At 32.7% G+C, this 18,598-nt stretch overlaps 1 protein-coding gene across 3 annotated transcripts; it reads right to left on the bottom strand.

The window, feature by feature from the left end:
- Positions 1 to 5,524: 5,524 nt before the first annotated feature.
- On the bottom strand, positions 5,525 to 16,993 carry LOC148602926 (arylsulfatase B-like). 3 transcript variants are annotated; one of them, XM_088552568.1, is made up of 15 exons: positions 16,834 to 16,993; positions 15,790 to 15,898; positions 15,177 to 15,288; positions 14,938 to 14,989; positions 14,037 to 14,140; positions 13,388 to 13,494; positions 12,915 to 12,973; positions 12,300 to 12,401; positions 11,503 to 11,566; positions 10,800 to 10,897; positions 9,656 to 9,792; positions 9,226 to 9,284; positions 8,115 to 8,241; positions 7,347 to 7,480; positions 5,525 to 6,951 (listed from the first exon to the last, which is right to left on the bottom strand). In XM_088552568.1, exons 2-15 carry the CDS (start codon positions 15,887 to 15,889, stop codon positions 6,779 to 6,781), a joined length of 1,428 nt encoding a protein of 475 aa, XP_088408694.1. In that variant the 5' UTR covers positions 15,890 to 15,898; positions 16,834 to 16,993; the 3' UTR covers positions 5,525 to 6,778. The 3 variants fall into 3 exon arrangements, with proteins under 3 accessions (XP_088408694.1, XP_088408693.1, XP_088408692.1); XM_088552567.1 differs by having other exon boundaries at positions 15,790 to 15,893; positions 16,834 to 16,986; XM_088552566.1 differs by lacking the exon at positions 16,834 to 16,993 and having other exon boundaries at positions 15,177 to 15,897.
- Positions 16,994 to 18,598: the final 1,605 nt, after the last annotated feature.

Genomic DNA, 18,598 nt, shown 5'->3' with positions numbered 1-18,598 from the left:
TTTGTACGTTCTCGGCATTCTCAAATGTTATTCATATCACGTATTTATATCATATTCGAATAAAGACAAACTAGAAAAAAAATCTGGTCTCAGAGAAGAAAGCCCATCGATTAAAATGAAAAACAGTAGCACCAGCAAATGAAGCCATGCAACACATAAAGATCAAAACTTTCACGCAGCAGGAAACCAAGTAAAAGTAAAGGTTAAATAATGTACTTTGAATAGATAGGCAGTGTCTTTCAGAAACCCGTCATTTTGTGACATATTTAATAATATGTATAAGAGATTTAGGTCGTCAGTCACAAAAACAAAGTTATATCGTTTCTCTGGAACAAATACATTGCAATTATTGATCAGAACATCACAGATTAAAGTGACATTATATATATATATAATCAAGGCTAAGCTACACCCCAACTGTAGAATCGATGCAAGGTTGCAAATTTGTGATGCAAATTTGGTCGCTCACTCAACGGGACTGGAACCCCTTCTCTTCTCTGACATCGATGGCAACGACGCCTGAACTAAGTCCAACACTCTAGACCTCTTGGCCAACTAGGCTACATACATATAGCTTTTGTTAACCGAGTAATACTTCCTAGTAAGTGAATTTTGAGCGAAAACATTAGCACATAATGTAACTGAATAGGACAACTTTTGAGAGTATCGGGTAAGACAGTAGAGGATCTGAAACATTATACAAATACAACTACACCAAGTATTTAATACATATAAGAAGTTTAATGGGATGTGGCACCTCTACCACCATGGGTATTTTTCAGACCTTTCTATGTTTACGATATCTTCCCTGTATCAAATTGATCCGATTGAGCAGTGTAGCGAATTGATTCGTCACATTCTGGGGTTTGTAAAATATTGATTTGTAGTGACATGTGTCGTTAATTTGATCCTCTATCCTACATAACAACACCTAGATGAGCTGTCTCGTACTACCATTACATCGTGTACTAGGTCACAGCCCTAGATTAATCCTACGAGGAGGGCTCTCCCGGCCAGCGAAAGCTATAGTTTTATAAGTCCCAGCAGGCTGGGTGATCCACAGCGTTTGACTTTGTGCAGGCAGTGTTGCCATAGATGTCAGAGAAGAAAAGGGGTTCGAATCCCGCTGCGGGAGCGACCAAATGTGCATCAATTCAGATACATTCAAAATTATGAAATTAATTTTCATGTAGGAGCTGAAGATAAGACAAATAAAACATCAGAGAAAGACAATATGAACTAAAACAAAAACCGGCAGTAGCATCAGTTTCCTGGAAGGGGAAACATGTCATGAACCATTAAATTATTATCAAAAGTAAAACAAAAAAAAAACAGGAATATTTCGTTAACACTTCATTCATGATTAATGTTACATTCCAATAAAAAAAGGCATACGTGTTATCGTCACGTATTCTTTATGGAAAATGGTTACAACGGAAAAGGATAGAGAGTTTTATTATAGCTTTCTTTCTTGTAACAACAATAAGGAAAGGAACTGAACACTTAATATAGAAGTTACAAACATTTTGATTTAAATGATTTTACAACTGATTTGCATTCCATTAAAATTACTGAAAATTGTTATGATACAGATTTCAACAATGATTATGAAAATGAGTTTGTAAACATTTAGACAAACATGCTCCAATAAAAACTAAAGCCAACGTAGAAAACCACTTTAATGTATGAATAAGGAACTTAGAGAGGCCATATATAGAAAAGAAACGCTATATACAAAATTTATTAAAAACCGGAATGTCAAAAATTGGGAGAAATTTAGGCAATAAAGAAATTTGGTAACACAACTCAAAACGAAATCTGTGAAAGTATACGTTTTAGAACGTTTCTCTGAAGGATAAAAAAATTGTGACTTCTGGAAAACAGTCAAGCCATTCTTCTCTAAAACAGGGAACTGTAGAGAGCAAACAAAATTGTACTACTTGAAAATGACAAAATTATAAACAATTCAGAAGACGTGTCAAACGTATTCAATAATTTTTTTCCACAGTAGCAGTCAAAATAATAGCAGATGTTGAATATGACTCCTCAAACCATCCCAGTATAAATGAAATTTTGAACATTAGAAATGATAAAAACAATATTATATTTAAAGAGGTATCCAATGAAAATGTAGAGAAAATTTTAAATAACATAAATGTGAAAAAGGCCACAGGTGCTGATGGTATTCCAGCAAAAACTTTTAAAAATTGTAAATCCTGTATAGTGCCTCAACTTACCACTCTTGTTAATGTGTCAATTTAAAATACCTGTTTTCCTGATAAATTGAAAGAGGCACAGGTTACACCTTTATTCAAGACAAATGATCCATTGTCAAAAACAAATTATAGACCTGTTAGTATCCTTCCTATATTTTCTAAAGTTTTTGAAAAGATATATGAAATACAATTATCTGATTATTTTGACAAAATATTTTATCCTTTTCTATGTGCTTCCAGACGTGATAATGGATGCAAGACCCCTAATCAGAGTTTTAGAAGATTGGCCAGCTGCTCTTGACAAAAAGCAATATGTAGCAGTAGTTTTGATGAATCTTTCTAAGGCCATTGATTGACTTCCCCCATGAAATTCTGCTCGATAAATTATCAGCATACGGTGTTTCCATCAATTCAATCTTCCTCCTTAAATCTTATTTATCAAAAACCAGCAAATTAAAGTTAATAATGTTCTGAGCGGGTGGGATGACATTCATAAAGGTGTACCTCAGGGCCCCATCTGAGGGCCATTGTTGTTTAACGTTTTTATAAATGGCATTTTCCTCTTTGTAAAAAAGGGAGCCTATATAATTATGCAGACGATAATACCTTGTCTTTTGTAACCCTGATTTTTATAAGTTAATCTCTACTCTTCAATGTGAGTCTCAAATTTTGATTGATTGGTTTCGGTTTAATAAAAAGCAGGCAACTCCTGATAATTTCAAGTTCTTGCAGTGGGGAAAAGGCATTTGAGAAAAATCCCTCCATTAAAAATACAAAATTCAGTCCTCACTTGCAAAAAAACGGTGAAATTTCTAGGAATAGAGATTGATTATCAGTTAAACTTTGATGATCATATCAGTGTGATCTGCAGGAAAGTATCTCAGCAACTGAATGTTTTAAAAAGCCTAGACTCTTATTTGGACCGTTTAAGTAAACTAACTCTATTTCATACTTTTATTTTGAGTAATTTCAATTTTTGCCCTATGGCTTGGCACTTTTGTACAGAAAAGATTTTTTAAAAATTAGAAAAAGTGCAAGAAAGAGCACTTTGTTCCGTATATGAGGACTATAACAGCTCTTACCAGGTACTCCTCATCAAAGCTAGGGTGCCTTCACTTTTAAAACTGTGAAAATAATATTGCACATGTATGTCTAAAAAATCTGGTAAATGTAAAAAAATCTAAATATTCTTTTAGGTATATAAACGTATTGGATGTGCTTCAGGTAAAGTCAAGCAGATATGGTAAAAAAAATCTTTTAAATTTGCTGCGGCAACACTCTGGAACAGCCTTCCCAACCATTTCAGGACAGAAAACAGTTTTTCTCATTTCAAGAGCCTAATTCAGTCCTGGAATGGTTCGGAATGTCGCTGCTCTGCATGCAGGTAAATTTCTGTTAGACATCATGCTTATTTTCAGCTATACGTTTTGTTTGGCTTCTTCTTGAATAACAGTAATTCTGCTTTAGATTTAGTTCCTGCATTTCTATATACTTTTATGTTTATTTCTCTGCTATATTAATATGTTTTATTTAGTGCATGCTATGCTTATTCTGTGCTTGATAATATGTATTGCTTTGTGTGTATGTGCCCTTGCCTTGGTTTATGTTATGCTTTTGTTTTATATTCGGTCAAAAACTGTGTCTGTATTTATGACGAGCTTCTGTTATCGAATATCTTGATATAGTAATTTGTTTGTTATATTTAGATTTCTTTCGTTAAAATCCGAAATATTGTTACTAATAGGAGCAAAATGAATCACGTGGTCTTGACAAGCGGAAGTCACCATCTAAAAACCGAAAACTAACAAAAGGGAATGACAAATCATCCCTTTTATTGTAAATTTCAGTATTTAGATTTCCATTGTTGATATGAATACTAAAATGAAGAACCAGATAATCTTTATTACACATGTATCAATTTATTTGGCTTTATTCAAAGAAAGTTTTGCCGGATATATATCGTCAACGTTGTTAAGAGCTAAAACATCGCTCAAATATCTGAGTGTGTCTATTAGATTTTTCTGTTAAATATAGTAATATTTTGCTTAGTCTTATGTAAAGAAAAAGATATACAGATCACTGCCACACTACAAAGAGACAATTTCTGGACAAAGATGAAGATCAACAGGAAGACCATACGCAAAGAAATTTAAAGTCTTCAGTTCTTTTCCTTTTTGTTTTTACAAACAAGAAAGCTGTAATAAAACTCTCTATCCTTTTCCTTTGTAACCATTTTCCGTAAAGAATTCGTGATGATAATACGTATCCCTTTTTGTATTGGAATGTAACATCAATCATGAATGAATTGTTAAAGAAATTTTCCTGTTTTTTTTCTTTTTTTACTTTTGATAATAATTCAATGGTTCATGACATGTTTACCCTTCCAGGACACCTGATGCTACTTTCGGTTTTTGATTGAGTTCATATTGTCTTTCTGATTTTTTTTGGTCTTATCTTCAATTCCTGCATGTAATTAAATTTCATAATATGTTAATATGTAGATCGTTTATTTCTTGTTTTGAATGTATCTAAATTGTTTCAGCGATGCAAGTTTGCTCGCTTACTCAGCGGGATTCGAACATATTCTCCTCTCTGGCATCTATGGCAACACCGCCTGCACAAAGTCCAACTCTTTGGACCACTCGGTCAGCTAGGCTATATAAAATATAGCTTTCGCTGGCCGGGTCGTTCCTCCTCGTTGGATTAATCTAGGACTGTAACCATGTACACGATGCATGGTAGTGCGGGACAGCTCATCTAGGTGTTGGTATGTAGGATAGAGGATCAAATTAACTATACATGTCACAACAAGTCCATATTATACAAACGTCCTCAGAATGTGACTCTATTCGCTACACTGCTCCATCGGATCAAATTGATTCAGAGAAGATAATGTAAACTTCTAGAAGGGTCTGAAAAATTCCTAACTCGGTTAACGAAAGCTATATCTTTGTATAGCCTTGTTGGCCCAGTGGTCTAGAGCGTTGGACTTAGTGCAGGCGGTGTTGTAATAGATCTCAGAGAAGAGAGAGAGCGACCAAATTTGCATCGCAAATTTGCAACCTTGCATCGATTCTAGAGTTGGGATGTAGCTTAGGCTTGATTATATATATATATATCATCTTACTTTAATCCGCGACATTGTGTACATCAATAATGGCAATGTGTTTGTAACAGAGAAGCGATATAACTTTGTATTCGTATATGTAAGAGAGTGCACCAAAATGTACTTTTACAAGTTTGTGTCTTCTTGTGGCGTACTTTATATCAAATTTGAAATAAAATGCAGGATTGAAATTTTCAAGAAATAAAGAAGCAGGAACTTTTATTGTCATAATATTTTTAGTTTACATTGAAAAATATTTGGGGGTATCACCCCCACCCCCATTCAAGTCAAGTACACTCCATGTTTCGAGTGAAGTCCCAAGTACAATTTGTTTTTTGGTAAAGTCCAAAGTCCATGAAATTTGAAGTGATACCCTCATATTTCGGCGTTCTATGTTGACAAAAAAGTATACATTTTCTAATAAAAATAGGGCAGGACAGACAATTTGATCCTAGCCCACCATAAAAATAAAAAAAAAACATCCATTTTGATTTTCCAAAAAAGCTTGATCAAGAAAATAAATTGGCAGGTCATCCTTGTCGGTAAACATAAATCCTGGTTCTAAGGTTATATTATTTTTCCGGTGTTCCTACTCTGATACTGCGCAAACTTTTTTGCAAATTGACGGCAATCGATCATATATGCATGAGATCTATAATTCAAGTTGACTAATAAATAAAATTTGAAGACCGAGAGATGCGAAGCAAGAACATTTCTGTGGATGGAATTTGTAAAAAAATCCTGATTTGATGCAAAAACAAAAAAAAATCAAATTTCAAGCGCGGAGCATTCGCCGGATACGCCCCTTTGACTCCACGCCTGGATTAAATACTCCGTTTGAAACTTTTTCTACATTTTTACCTCAGTAAATTAATATGCAAATTATGTTTTATTTGCAATAATACGGGGCTATCTTTCATATTCCTCAGTTCAACAAAGTGTCGTGATTAGAAAATCTAGCTCAAATTCTCCAAGAAAAGAAAATTGTTTCATATCTCCAACCCGACCATCGCTAAAATGTTTGATAATCAAATTGGCATAACTCCCCCTAAAACTATCGGACAATGCTGATTATTATTGTGTTTCCTCGGGTTCCGTTGTGAAATTGTAGTCGTGAGTTTGTGTAGGACAGACGGACTCACAGATTGACGCCTGACATTTACAGAAGATTTCCCAAAGCAGCCCTTGAATCCCGACGTCATATTGCTTCTACGGTCAAAGGGATATAAATCGCAAATTTCACGCAAAACGCGACGTCACAATTGACGACGATGTAACAGTTTGTACCATACAATGCGAATAAACAAAAGTGTGATTTCTCTTTAAAGAAAAACACCCAAAACAATTTCTTTAAATAAAAAAAAACAACAACAACCAAAAAACAAAAAACGGCGTCATTTTCATGGTTGGCTCCAAGGGTATTACTGAAATCACTATCATATCCATTCCCACATCATTAGCACCACCCTGGTGTCCAAAATCCGCCATAATTAGTAGGGTTAGAATTTGGATCAGCCTTTAGCGTTACTGGTGGCACAATATCTTTCTTATAACTGTTTAGTCTTTCCTTTAGTTGCCTTAAAATATTAATTTCCTTTAAATGTAGATTGTGCCGTTCATTTGGATCATCTAAAAATAAAAGCAGTAAGCATTTGTAGATGTATATATGACATGTTTTTAACCAATCTCTTCATTCGTAGTGATTTTTATTCGGTTTAAATGCTTGCATAATAAGCATAAAAAATGCTTGCCAAAAAAAGAATAATAAACAATCATAACAATTGGAATTGATTTAAAATGAGTATGATATAAAAAATATGTTTGCGTTTCTAATTTTGGCGAATGCTGGGTAAAAAAACTTAGTCTTTAAACCGAGATATTTTGGCATTTTTTAGTCAGACCGCTAAACTTTTGTCCAAAAGTGTGTTTTGTATTCAGTCCTTGTTATGCATCAATATATCATCGTGAATTGGATTTAACTTATTTTTTGCCTTTTGATTCAACAAAAGATTTATAAAACTTACTTAAAACGTCATATAATTGATAATATCCTAACTCGATTGGTTCCTCGACTTTCCCATCTTCCTCCGAGGTCGGAACAGGGTACCAGCCATTATAAGGACCAGCATATCCCTCAATCAGTTTGTAATTACCGACTCTGTAAATAACAGATCCAAATCATATTCACTTTACAATTTTCGATATGCTGTACATGTATTTCAATGAGTAACTTCTACTCAGCAACATCCGAATCAAATATGTAGGAAGATCCAAGTCCAAGAAAACATTGTATACAAGATGTACTCAAAATAAAAACTATTGAAAAAGTAACCAAATCCCTTTACCGAGAGATTCTGCCATGCGCAATAACATTTGAATGTCGTATCAGAAGCATGTTGTCAATCCAACTCGACCTGTGTTGAACTACTACTCTATCATCATCAACTCTTGATTGTGCAGTAATACAAATGACTATCAGAAACCGAATAGACTTACGGACTGAATTATTTTGTGTTGCTTTATGTCAATTTTAAACTATACAACACAAATCATGTGAAAGACATTAAACTGAAGTCCAAAACCTACACAATGAAATGACATGAAAGAGCGGCAATGTTAAAATGCAGGTACTAACAGTGGGTCTAGGCATGGAAGACATCACAGCTGTTTTTGGTGTTTTGATTTCACATTAAATAGTTGGTGTCTTATTATTTATTACCACTTGAACCATTTAATAATGTATGCAATTGAATTAAGTATTTAATTTAATAATAGGCTAAGGAAGCACTCACCTGATAGCAGCATGACCATTAATAGGCAGCCATGAAGTATCTAGGTTGTAAACGAATTCAGTCCTCCTTGTTGTTTTCATCCCGTTACGTAAACTATCCCAGTGGTTTATTCCATCAATTTCTGGCACTGTTTCAATGAAAATAATGAATTGTCACATGTAAAACAAAAATGATTTAGAATTAGTTTGACGTAAGTTAAAAATTCGAACCTAGGCAGGAAAAATTGGGCGACTGGAAAATTTCAACCGATCAAAAAGAAAGTTAGAATTCAAGAGACATTCAGTTTCATTGAAACGTTCCAGTTCGTTGTGTAATTCACACATGATTAAAACTGCTGGACCTTAGGCAATGCTAAACTGATTTTCCACCATTTTCATTACTACACAGACAGAAAAGAGAAACATATTATATATTACCACAGCGGTGGGTCTAGACGCTTGAAAGGAAGGGGTGCCAGTAGGGGTTCCTTACAAAAAGGGGGTGCTAGGATATCATTTACACTTTTTTGTCAGTTTTAGTCCGGAGAATGCAAATTTTCCAAAAAGGAAGGAGTCAAGCCCCTGCTCCCCATGGAGCCGCCACTGATTATGAAGGCATTTCGTTTCTTTTGTGTTAATTTTAATCGTTTCTCAGTAGTTTGTTCATTTGTGGTTTCAATTTCCTGGAATTTAGTACAATTTTTACGTTGTAGATTGAAATTTAAATTATTTTTGGAATTTCAGTTCAGGTTCGATGAAACCACAAAAACCACGAAAAATGATGTCATAAATAGTTTCCTTCTTTAAAGAGTAATAGGACAATTATTTGGAAATACGAGTGAATATCAAAAATATCATCACGGGTGCCGAAAAACGCCTAGATTTAACGAGTTTAATCCTCAAGCGTTCTTTGTAGTAGTTATCATATTTTGGTTATTCACGATAACCAATTGATTATCCTATTTATTATATAGATTTTCTTCATAATTTATCTACATTTTCAACATTGATTGATATCAAAGTTGTGACGTTTTCACGAGAGAAAGTCCAAGAGTGAAATTACCGAATTACTACTTTTCGCGCCTTTCTATCCAACGGGGAAATATTGAAAATCAGTACACCGCAAACATTACCTTCTTCACCGCCAGCTGCAGCCAAAATAGTCGGCATCCAGTCAACTGCATGCATCATGCTGTACAAGCATAAAATTATTATCATATCTTATCTTTAACATCGTACGACTACATATTACTACGTACAACGGATATCTATAATACTCACGTAATATGAATATTAAGGCAAATAATATATTCAAATAGCTTAACTAACTCTTCTTCTCATGTTATTTTAAATACTTTCCTTAATTAAGCATTTGTTTTTTAAAGCTTGCATAAAACAAAATAGCAAATACCAAAGTTACTAATTTAATATATATCGCAATTTTTTATATGCTGTACACGAATTCAAAGAAGTCACCTTTCATCAGCAGCATGCTTATTCTTACCATAAATAATCAAGGAGAACAATTATTTTTCTGTAAATTATGTTACAAATAAGTCTTACCCTTCAAAAACAGTCTTCTGTTTCTTTAATCCAGCTCCGTAAACAAAGGCAGCTGCTCGAGTTCCCCCTTCATAAACTGTTATCTTAGATCCTCGTAAAGGATAGTTGTTGCCGTAAAACTGAGGCCAACCACCATTCTGAAATTGAGAATATGAAATAAAAACATCTAAACTTAATGAAATACTTTGATGTGTAAGTGTTTGTAAGAATAATGTAAAATGGGAAAAATCAGAAACATGCATGTCAAAACCGCACTGATCTGACAATATAATTTCACTCAAGGATACTTTCTCTCTTTGCAAAGACCATCATTTGATCTCTGCATCACTTGATTTGCGCAGAAATTTTTTCAATAGAATCTTTAAAAAATGAGGTTTTTGACCGAGTTATCTGCCCTTGAAATGTTTATTTTCAGTGCATTTCAATGAAATTGTACCTCAATGGTCCAGCATGATATTGCAGAAACAGTAACAGAACACACCAACACTCATACTGTTCATTTCGTTGTTGCGCTTCCAAGACAATAAGTGATGAGAATATATGTGAAATTGGCACTTTGAAAGAGTTATTATTCATGATAAGGTTTGATTTTGTTGATTTTAGCGGGATATGAATCTAATATTTTCTAAAATTTACATATCTGAATAAAGACAGGACTATCAATCAATAAAATTATAGCATACATGTATTTGAACCGAAAAATCATTATTTGTTTGATGGGGTTTGATCTACAGTATGAATACCGTCTTCCATAGGCAGTGTCTTAATTTAATATGGAATGATTCTAAGCTCTTACAATTATATCTGATGAGGTTGAATGATCTAAATCAACACTAATATTCGGTTCAAACAAAACATTAGAGATAGAAAGAAATAATGGAACAAGATATTTGAACTAAAGAACCAAGATTAGAAAGGTAATCACTATATAATGTTCCAAGTATAAAGATATACACATACAACACAGAACATGAAATTGTCCAAATATCACTAACAAAGTAACAAATGAAAAATTTTGAAAGTTTTGGTGCGGGATAAAATAAGGACATGACAATATAAGTAATAAACCTCTAGTGGTAATTCCATAATGAGGTAAATCAGTAATCAGAGTTAATTCTAGCAGTAATAGAAATAGAGGTCTTACGTCAGCTGTAAATATAATCAGTGTATTTTCAAACATTCCATTTCTCTTCAATGATTCTGTGACGTTACCAATTGCATCATCCATAGCAGTGACCATACCTGTAAAAATAGAGCGTGTAAGCAAGACGGGAAAAATCGGGACTTTGGAACGTGTTAAATTGCTATTAGAATCATTCAGAGATGTCTGGTTTGATAAGTTTTCGGATTATTCAGGGTTCGGTTTCAGCCGGATTTAATGTAGTAAGAAATGTTTGTGATAAATTACAAGTGTTAAGCTATTAAGCCCGGTAATTCTGAAGTTTTATTAAAAAATGTTAAATATTCGACCGAGTAATTATTTGATGTTACCAAGAGTTGTTAATCTACTAAAACAGTTACTCAAACTTCTAAAAACCTGATAAGCACGTTAATATAATGACACGGAGTGGAGTAGTTTTTTACACAAATGTTACTGCATATACATTGGGTCTTCACATTCTGAGACGTTATATTTACTTGTTTATCAGCGAAAGCTATATTTTTAGCTGGTTGAGTGGTCTAGGGCGCGGTGCGAGTTCGAGTCCCGCGGAGGGAACGACCAAAAATTTGCATCGCAAATTTGACAGTTCTTACATCGATGGGAATTTTTCAGACTCTTCTATATATATATATATGTGTGTGTGTGTGTGTGTGTGTGTGTGTGTGTGTGTGTGTAAAAACCCTGCCTGAAAACTGTCTTCTTCCTTTGTTCTTTATATTATTGTACATATCTTCGTAATATTTTGGAACCTATGAGTTTAAGAAAAAATGTTAAACTATTAAACTGTTAAGACTAAAAGAGTTCAAATGTTATTTATAGAAACATAATTTAGGACAACGAAAAAATTGTGGCATGCCTTTGACTTGATTAACTTCGGTAAACGTTAGTGAGTACATCCAGATGCATTTGAATATAACCAATAATAAATAAAATGTGATATGTGCGACTCACATATAGTCAACTGAACAGCTACATTCTTAATACAAGTCTTTGTAGGGTTTTTCGCGCATACAGATAATAGGACTTTCATTTTCAAAATTCGAAATAAATCCGCAATTATGCAGCATCTCGTGTATGTCTAGTATATCTGTTCAAGTCTTTAGAACTGGTGTTTTTTCTGTTTTATAGGTGACTTTACAGTCAGCATTTACAATTATCTTTTTTGTATTGTACGATAACAAAACGATTCAGGTGAACACGAATATTCAATGCGATTGAAAAAAACGTTGAAATCACCGACGTTTACTTACAATCGTGTTTTTTTTTATAATTGTAAAAAGCTAAAAAGATTTTGAATTATTTTGAATGAAGAACACCTTTGTTATTTTTCTTATAAACACAAACAAGCTTGAGCCCTAAAGCTAATGTTTTCGCGTTGTGTACGATTCTTTGTTATACAATTACCAGCCCAGATAGTAAGAATGTTTAACCAATGTTTAGGTAATGGCACATTGAAAGTAAATATGTAAATATATACTCTACCTGTATAGGCGCATGAACAGATTGGAATGGCAAATACAGAAACATGGGTTTGTTTTTATCATGGCCGGATATAATTTGATCAGCACGACGAGCGTATGCAAACTGAAAGAAATATTAAGAATTACATATTATTTTTTTTAATTATGTAAAGAATGACTGTTGTATTATTTTTCGGTCTATGAAGAAATAACCTCAATCACGTAGTGCACACTTAAGAACCTGCGTAGTAGATTATTTTCAAGTGTGGACAACGAGCATTGAGGTTTTTTCATATAGACCAACAAATATATTACAGTAATTCCTTATAATTTAATTTTAGTATCCAAATTCAACGAGTAAATCATTGAAAAAGATTATGACGTCTGTCATACAATATTTGGTCTATGAGATAATGTACCAAATTTATCCAATCAGAAAGCGTGTTACTTCTGAAATGATTTTTTTTCTTCAATAGTTGATTTGCAAGCTATGTATACATTTCCATGGCTGTAACTATGACAAAATACTGATGATAGTTATAACGGCAAACCACCGTTCATTCCGTTTATAAATCCAGAGTGGTTACTACAAAAACTTACGGTTGAATAAGCCCGAATAGTTACTACGGCAACTTACCGTTGAATATGTGTCTGGTTTTACTGGTTTCTTGTTATCTCGAAAGTCTGATCCGCCTACTGTCAAATATAAAGACGTCAGCTTTCATAATATAAATCATTTTCGTAAACATGTATTAGCAGTAATTAATAAGTATGGCTGTTTTTATTCCTAAATAGATCAGGTAAAAGAGGAACAGGATTCAAGATTCTAGGTAGACCAAATCCAGGATGACGAAAGGCCAAAAATAGCGAGAAGAATGAAATGTAAGGAGCCAAGTTTAAAATTGCCCAAACAAAAGAAAGAAAAATATAGATATGAAGAAGACGAAAATGTTCCAACCACGTATAATACTTAAACGGTTATTCTCTTATTTTGTTCCGCGCATCAGCAATTATCTTGGTTAAATTATCATAAAGTGTGAAAAAAAGTTGGGTTTTATTATGGTCTAATTTCGATTTCATTTCGTCATAAATGCACGTTGATATACTTACAAATAGTATAGTTAAAGTAGTCTTCTTGACCATTGTAATATCCATAAAATGTATCAAACCCTCTGTATGTTGGAGTACATTCCCATTTACACATACCAAGATGCCACCTAAGTATAACACATTTCCCAAAAATGATCCAATTTCATAAGTGAGTGGAAATTGTAAGATAAATGCAACTGTATCGTACTAAAACTTGTTCATAACTCGTGTAAAAAGTGTTGTTAGTTAAAGTATAGATTACATGTATATTATGTTCAAAATTTTCGAAAACAATGGCCCGTACAGAAATCCAAATTAAAAGCATCCACGAGTAATGGTATGTTTTTTTTATAATCAGAAAAAGGCAGAGTTGGCCCAATTATTTCGTCAATTCTTTTTCAGAAAATAACAAATCTAGAAGCTAAATAAATATATTAAATATATCATTCATAGTATAAATGCAAATATTTAATTCATGGTATGTATTTAATAATATCAATTTCAATTCTGCCATTTTTGCCTCCATACATATTTTTAAATTTGAGAAAAATCTTGCTTTATTTTCAAATAACTAAAAACAAATGTGAGATTTTATTTTTTTTCAGTTTACACAACAGACGCAATCATAATGATACGATCACAAAAGGGTATACAGGTATCTATGCATTACTTTCCAATAATATGTGTATTGTATCCAAGATCTTTCAGTTTCTGTGGAAGAAATGTTCTGTTCAGTGGTGCACATGATGGTGCTTGTGGTAGCAATGCTCCGCGCTAAAACGTCAAGAAGTGAGAGTGAAAAATTAATCATAAACGTGCTCCTACACAAATGCTCAAGTTCTTATAAGTATTTATTAGCCTGTCGCGTGAAAACTGACAGAAACAAAACATATTTCTATAAATTAAAATTAAACATGCACTATACTATTTCCCCTTATTTTCCTGTTGCATGGGGTGTTAACCAAGTTCTTTTAGTTTCTGAGGAAGAAAAATGCGATTTAATGGTGTAAATGACGGAGTATGAGGTGAAATCAACCGGTTCTGTAACAGGACAAACAGAATAATCATTTTTATTTATTTATTTTTTTTTTATTATTATTATTTATTTATTTTTATTTTTTTTTATTTATTTTTTTTTTTTTTGGTGTGTTGGTTTTCAAATATTAAATCGAGCATTTCGTGGTATTAAAAAAAATTAGAACCCTTTTCTGCGGAACAAAAATTCTAACATCACCAGCGACTTCTCCTTAAATGCTTCCAGTACTTAACATAATATATATGTAAATAATTATAAGCTACACACAGCACAACATCCTATATTTATATTAATTGAAATTACAAATTCGTGCGTAAATCGTAAGATAATCGACTTACATATGACAATGCGCGAATAATGATTACATTGTAACGCTTGATAAGCATATAAAGTATTATTCATACAAACATCATCACGAAGCAGTAGTAAGTACGATCTTCAAGCGTGGCACTTCTTCGCGTGTACTTAAACATATTAATTCCGTATTTGGTTAATTGCATGCTTTCCTGCATGGCATTAATTTAAAAAAACATACCTGCAAACCAGACTTGAATGGATAAAAACCAGACAAAAACGCATTTCTCGATCTACAAAAAAAAACATTATGTATACTAGTATTTACCCAAAAATCCATACTGAATATCAAAGATACACGTTTAGATGAACGTATCAAAATGAACAAAAAGGCGGTTCCTGGGAAATTATAAAATGAACTAATTTTCATTGTGAAAGCATTTGCAAGCAAAATATTGTATACTAATCACAACAACTTACGGTGTGCATACTGGTTGTACATACGAGTGGTTTAATATCATTCCATTCTTTGCAAGGTAGTCGATGTTAGGGGATATTATATCAGGATTGTGAAATCCAACATCATTCCAACCTGTGGATGGAAAGTTAATAATCGGAAAATTAACGTCACAAGTTATATTGATTGTGTCATACATCGTAATAATCTGTAAGAACGTGTTATCAACTGCATCATTTAGTTTGATTGTCATCATTTTATTAAAGGTAATAACGTCGACCAATAAAAAAGTCAACATACGAATAATATTGATCATTTTGTTGGCTAAAAAAAAGAATGAAAACGCCGAGGCTTCGCTATTTTAATTTACACGTTTAGTAAAGTAACTGATCTCAAAGTTAAGCAAAGAAAAAACCATTGAAATCACATTTGTTCAAAAGTGCTTATGAAAACATATTGAATCTCTGAATATAATTATTCCCTTGGCTTTGTTGAAGTAGAATATGGCCCGCGTTTCAATCACTAAAATGTACGACATCTTTGATAAAGGACAGATCTGCAAAATCAGTCTGATATGAAAGAGTTATAAAAAAATCAAGATATTTGGATACAAAAAAATAGAAACGTACTACTTACCTAAATCATCAGCAACTATAAATAAAATGTTTGGCTTTTGGTCCGCCGAGACAACAACTAATACAGCTACCAGCGTTAACATTACATACGAAAGTGCCATAGCCCTAGTCTGTATAATCATGAAATGTGAGCAACATATATAACATATAACATGCGCGCTGAAATACAGATCCCAGATGGAGACATACAATAAAAAAGACTTGCATAATTTTCATTTATTAATATAATTTCTTATACCCCGCTATATTCGTACCCAATGTATCTTCGACCACAAACACACCTGTGGTCAGGTTTAAAGGACTTTTGAGGCCCAAATTAGACTCACAGACGATAGCAAATAACCCCACCACTAAAAAACCAAAAACAAACAAATAGACAAACAAAAACATAAAACAAATATCTGCACACATTAAGAACATCTGATTATCTGTTAAGTAGAGATAACTATGTAAATGACAATAAAACACAATAAAAACTGTTGGATTTTCAATGTGGATTATCTCCTAAGAGCAGATAGATTGGAATGGATAATTTTGCATTTCATCATAAAGACCTACAACTTAAATAAAAATATGTGAAGTCTATTTTTGGTTTCTCACATTTAACAGAATTTTCACGATTCTTACAAATACTGATACTTAAGAACGGGTTTCCCAGGAAAACATGTAAAGTAAGAAGTCATCTAAATAACTATGTCAACAATATAAACAAGCACCATTCTAAAATCTTATGTAAAATCTTCTGAAATTACAAATTCAAATTCTTTATTGACACAAACTCATAATCCAAAACATGGTTATGGTCCAATGGCAATGACAATACAAACAAACAGTAATGTAAACTAACATGTTGAAGAATCAAACATATATAATATGATAATAATACAGTTTTACATTATAGCTTATTACTTCTTATATCAAGGCAATCTGTAATATAAATAGAAATCAGTTTCAGGAAGTGCCCTGAATTATAATTAAACATTAGATTTAAAATTAGCTTGGAATTTTTACGCTCATTACATGAAAGCGTACGTTAAATACTTACATTTCAGATATGAATGATCTATGTGAATAAATAAATCACTGAAAATCGATCAAGATATTTTTTTATCCTATTACATCTTTCAGTGTATCATGTGTATAGTATTATCAACACATTGTCGTTTCAGTCAGTGATCGGCGTCCTACAATATGACCTCAATTAAAGAGAAAATCCACATTGTGACCTTGTAACGGTTTTGGAATGTAATAATTGTAATATTCAAGTATAACACTTTTTATTTTAGCAGTAGGTTGTTTTATTAAAAATACTATGATTGAACCTAAGTGTTTTTGTGCTACTTTGTATTATACAAACAATATAACGAGAAAAGGTTGGTTAATATTTTATACATTTTAAGATAATAGTGGGCGATGTCATTATAAGGTAGTCAATGAGAAATAAAGTGATATTCTTGGAAGCAATGAGAGCCTGGTTTTAGACTGACAGGAAGTGACGGCGAGCGAAACCTTTCATACAGAGCTAGATAGTTTCATATATTCATCACTTAAATGTAAGGAACGCCTACGCAGTCTGATGAGATACACATTTATTTGTGTGCTGTCACTTTTATATTACTTGCGTGGTTTAATGATTACATTTTGTGTCCACGTCATGTAGTAACGTCATTACGTTATTTTGTATCCACGTCATGTAGTAACGTCATTACGTTATTTTGTTTCCACGTCATGTAGTGACGTCATTACGTTATTTTGTATCCACGTCATACTACTAATAGCAGGACGGAAGCCTAGCTAAATTTTTATAACGACTATATCAACTTTGTAATACCAACTAAGTTTACTTTTTATTTCAATCTAATTAACTTATTCAGTACCATTTCACATAAAATTAAAAATTTGTTGCACATGATATGAATGGATTCCCTATTATTGTGTGTTTTTGTATTTATTTTTAACATTTCTTTTCTGAAAGGTTTCTGATTTTGACACTTTTCCGTCACAGATAGGAATAGAACGAATTACTTAGAATGTACTATGAGTAGGGGAGATAACTCTATTATATTCTAATCTTGCAAACTGTTTTAGTTGTAGACAGAAAGTCTTTGTAATAAGGGTAACAACAAAATTACCGAATACTCTTTCGATCCATAATTAATTATTTTGTTTCCACGTCATGTAGTGATGTCATTACGTTATTTTGTATCCACGTCATGTAGTGACGTCATTGCGTTATTTTGTATCCACGTCATGAAGTAACGTCATTACGTTATTTTGTTTCCACGTCATGTAGTAACGTCATTACGTTATTTTGTTTTTTTCTTTACATTCTGCCATTTACGTTTTTAGGATCTGTTGTTTTATGATTATGTTTTTTCATCATATATTTTACGTTATGTGGATTTATTTTTACGCTCAGTGTTTTTATATATATATATATATGAGGTCTTTTCCTTTTTACTATATTTCGATATATAACGTTTTGGGCCTTTTTATTTACGTTATGTAAGCAATATCTAATGACGAAAATACCAACCAGAACTTGTCTGCGCGGTTCAGTTTTTTATGACGTCCATTTTGTTAACATGGAAGACATTCTAAGAAATCTAGGACTCAAAAGATTTGAAAAATCCTTCAAGGTAAAAAACTGTGCCTAGATATTATTGGGCAGCTTTCAATTTACGACATGGAATGCTTAGGCGTAAAGAACAAGGGAAAATGAAGAAAATTAGAACGGAATGCTTAACATTAGGAAAAAAACTAACCACCAAAGACAATAAATACTCTAGAATTTGACACTCCAAAGAAAG

Source organism: Perna viridis, chromosome 11, assembly GCF_037379345.1.
Source record: "Perna viridis isolate PV_CMFRI_1.1 ecotype Kerala chromosome 11, ASM3737934v1, whole genome shotgun sequence".
Lineage (NCBI taxonomy): Eukaryota > Metazoa > Mollusca > Bivalvia > Mytilida > Mytilidae > Perna > Perna viridis.
The sequence above is the reverse complement of the archived record's forward strand: the minus strand, read 5'-3'. Positions and strand labels throughout refer to the sequence as shown.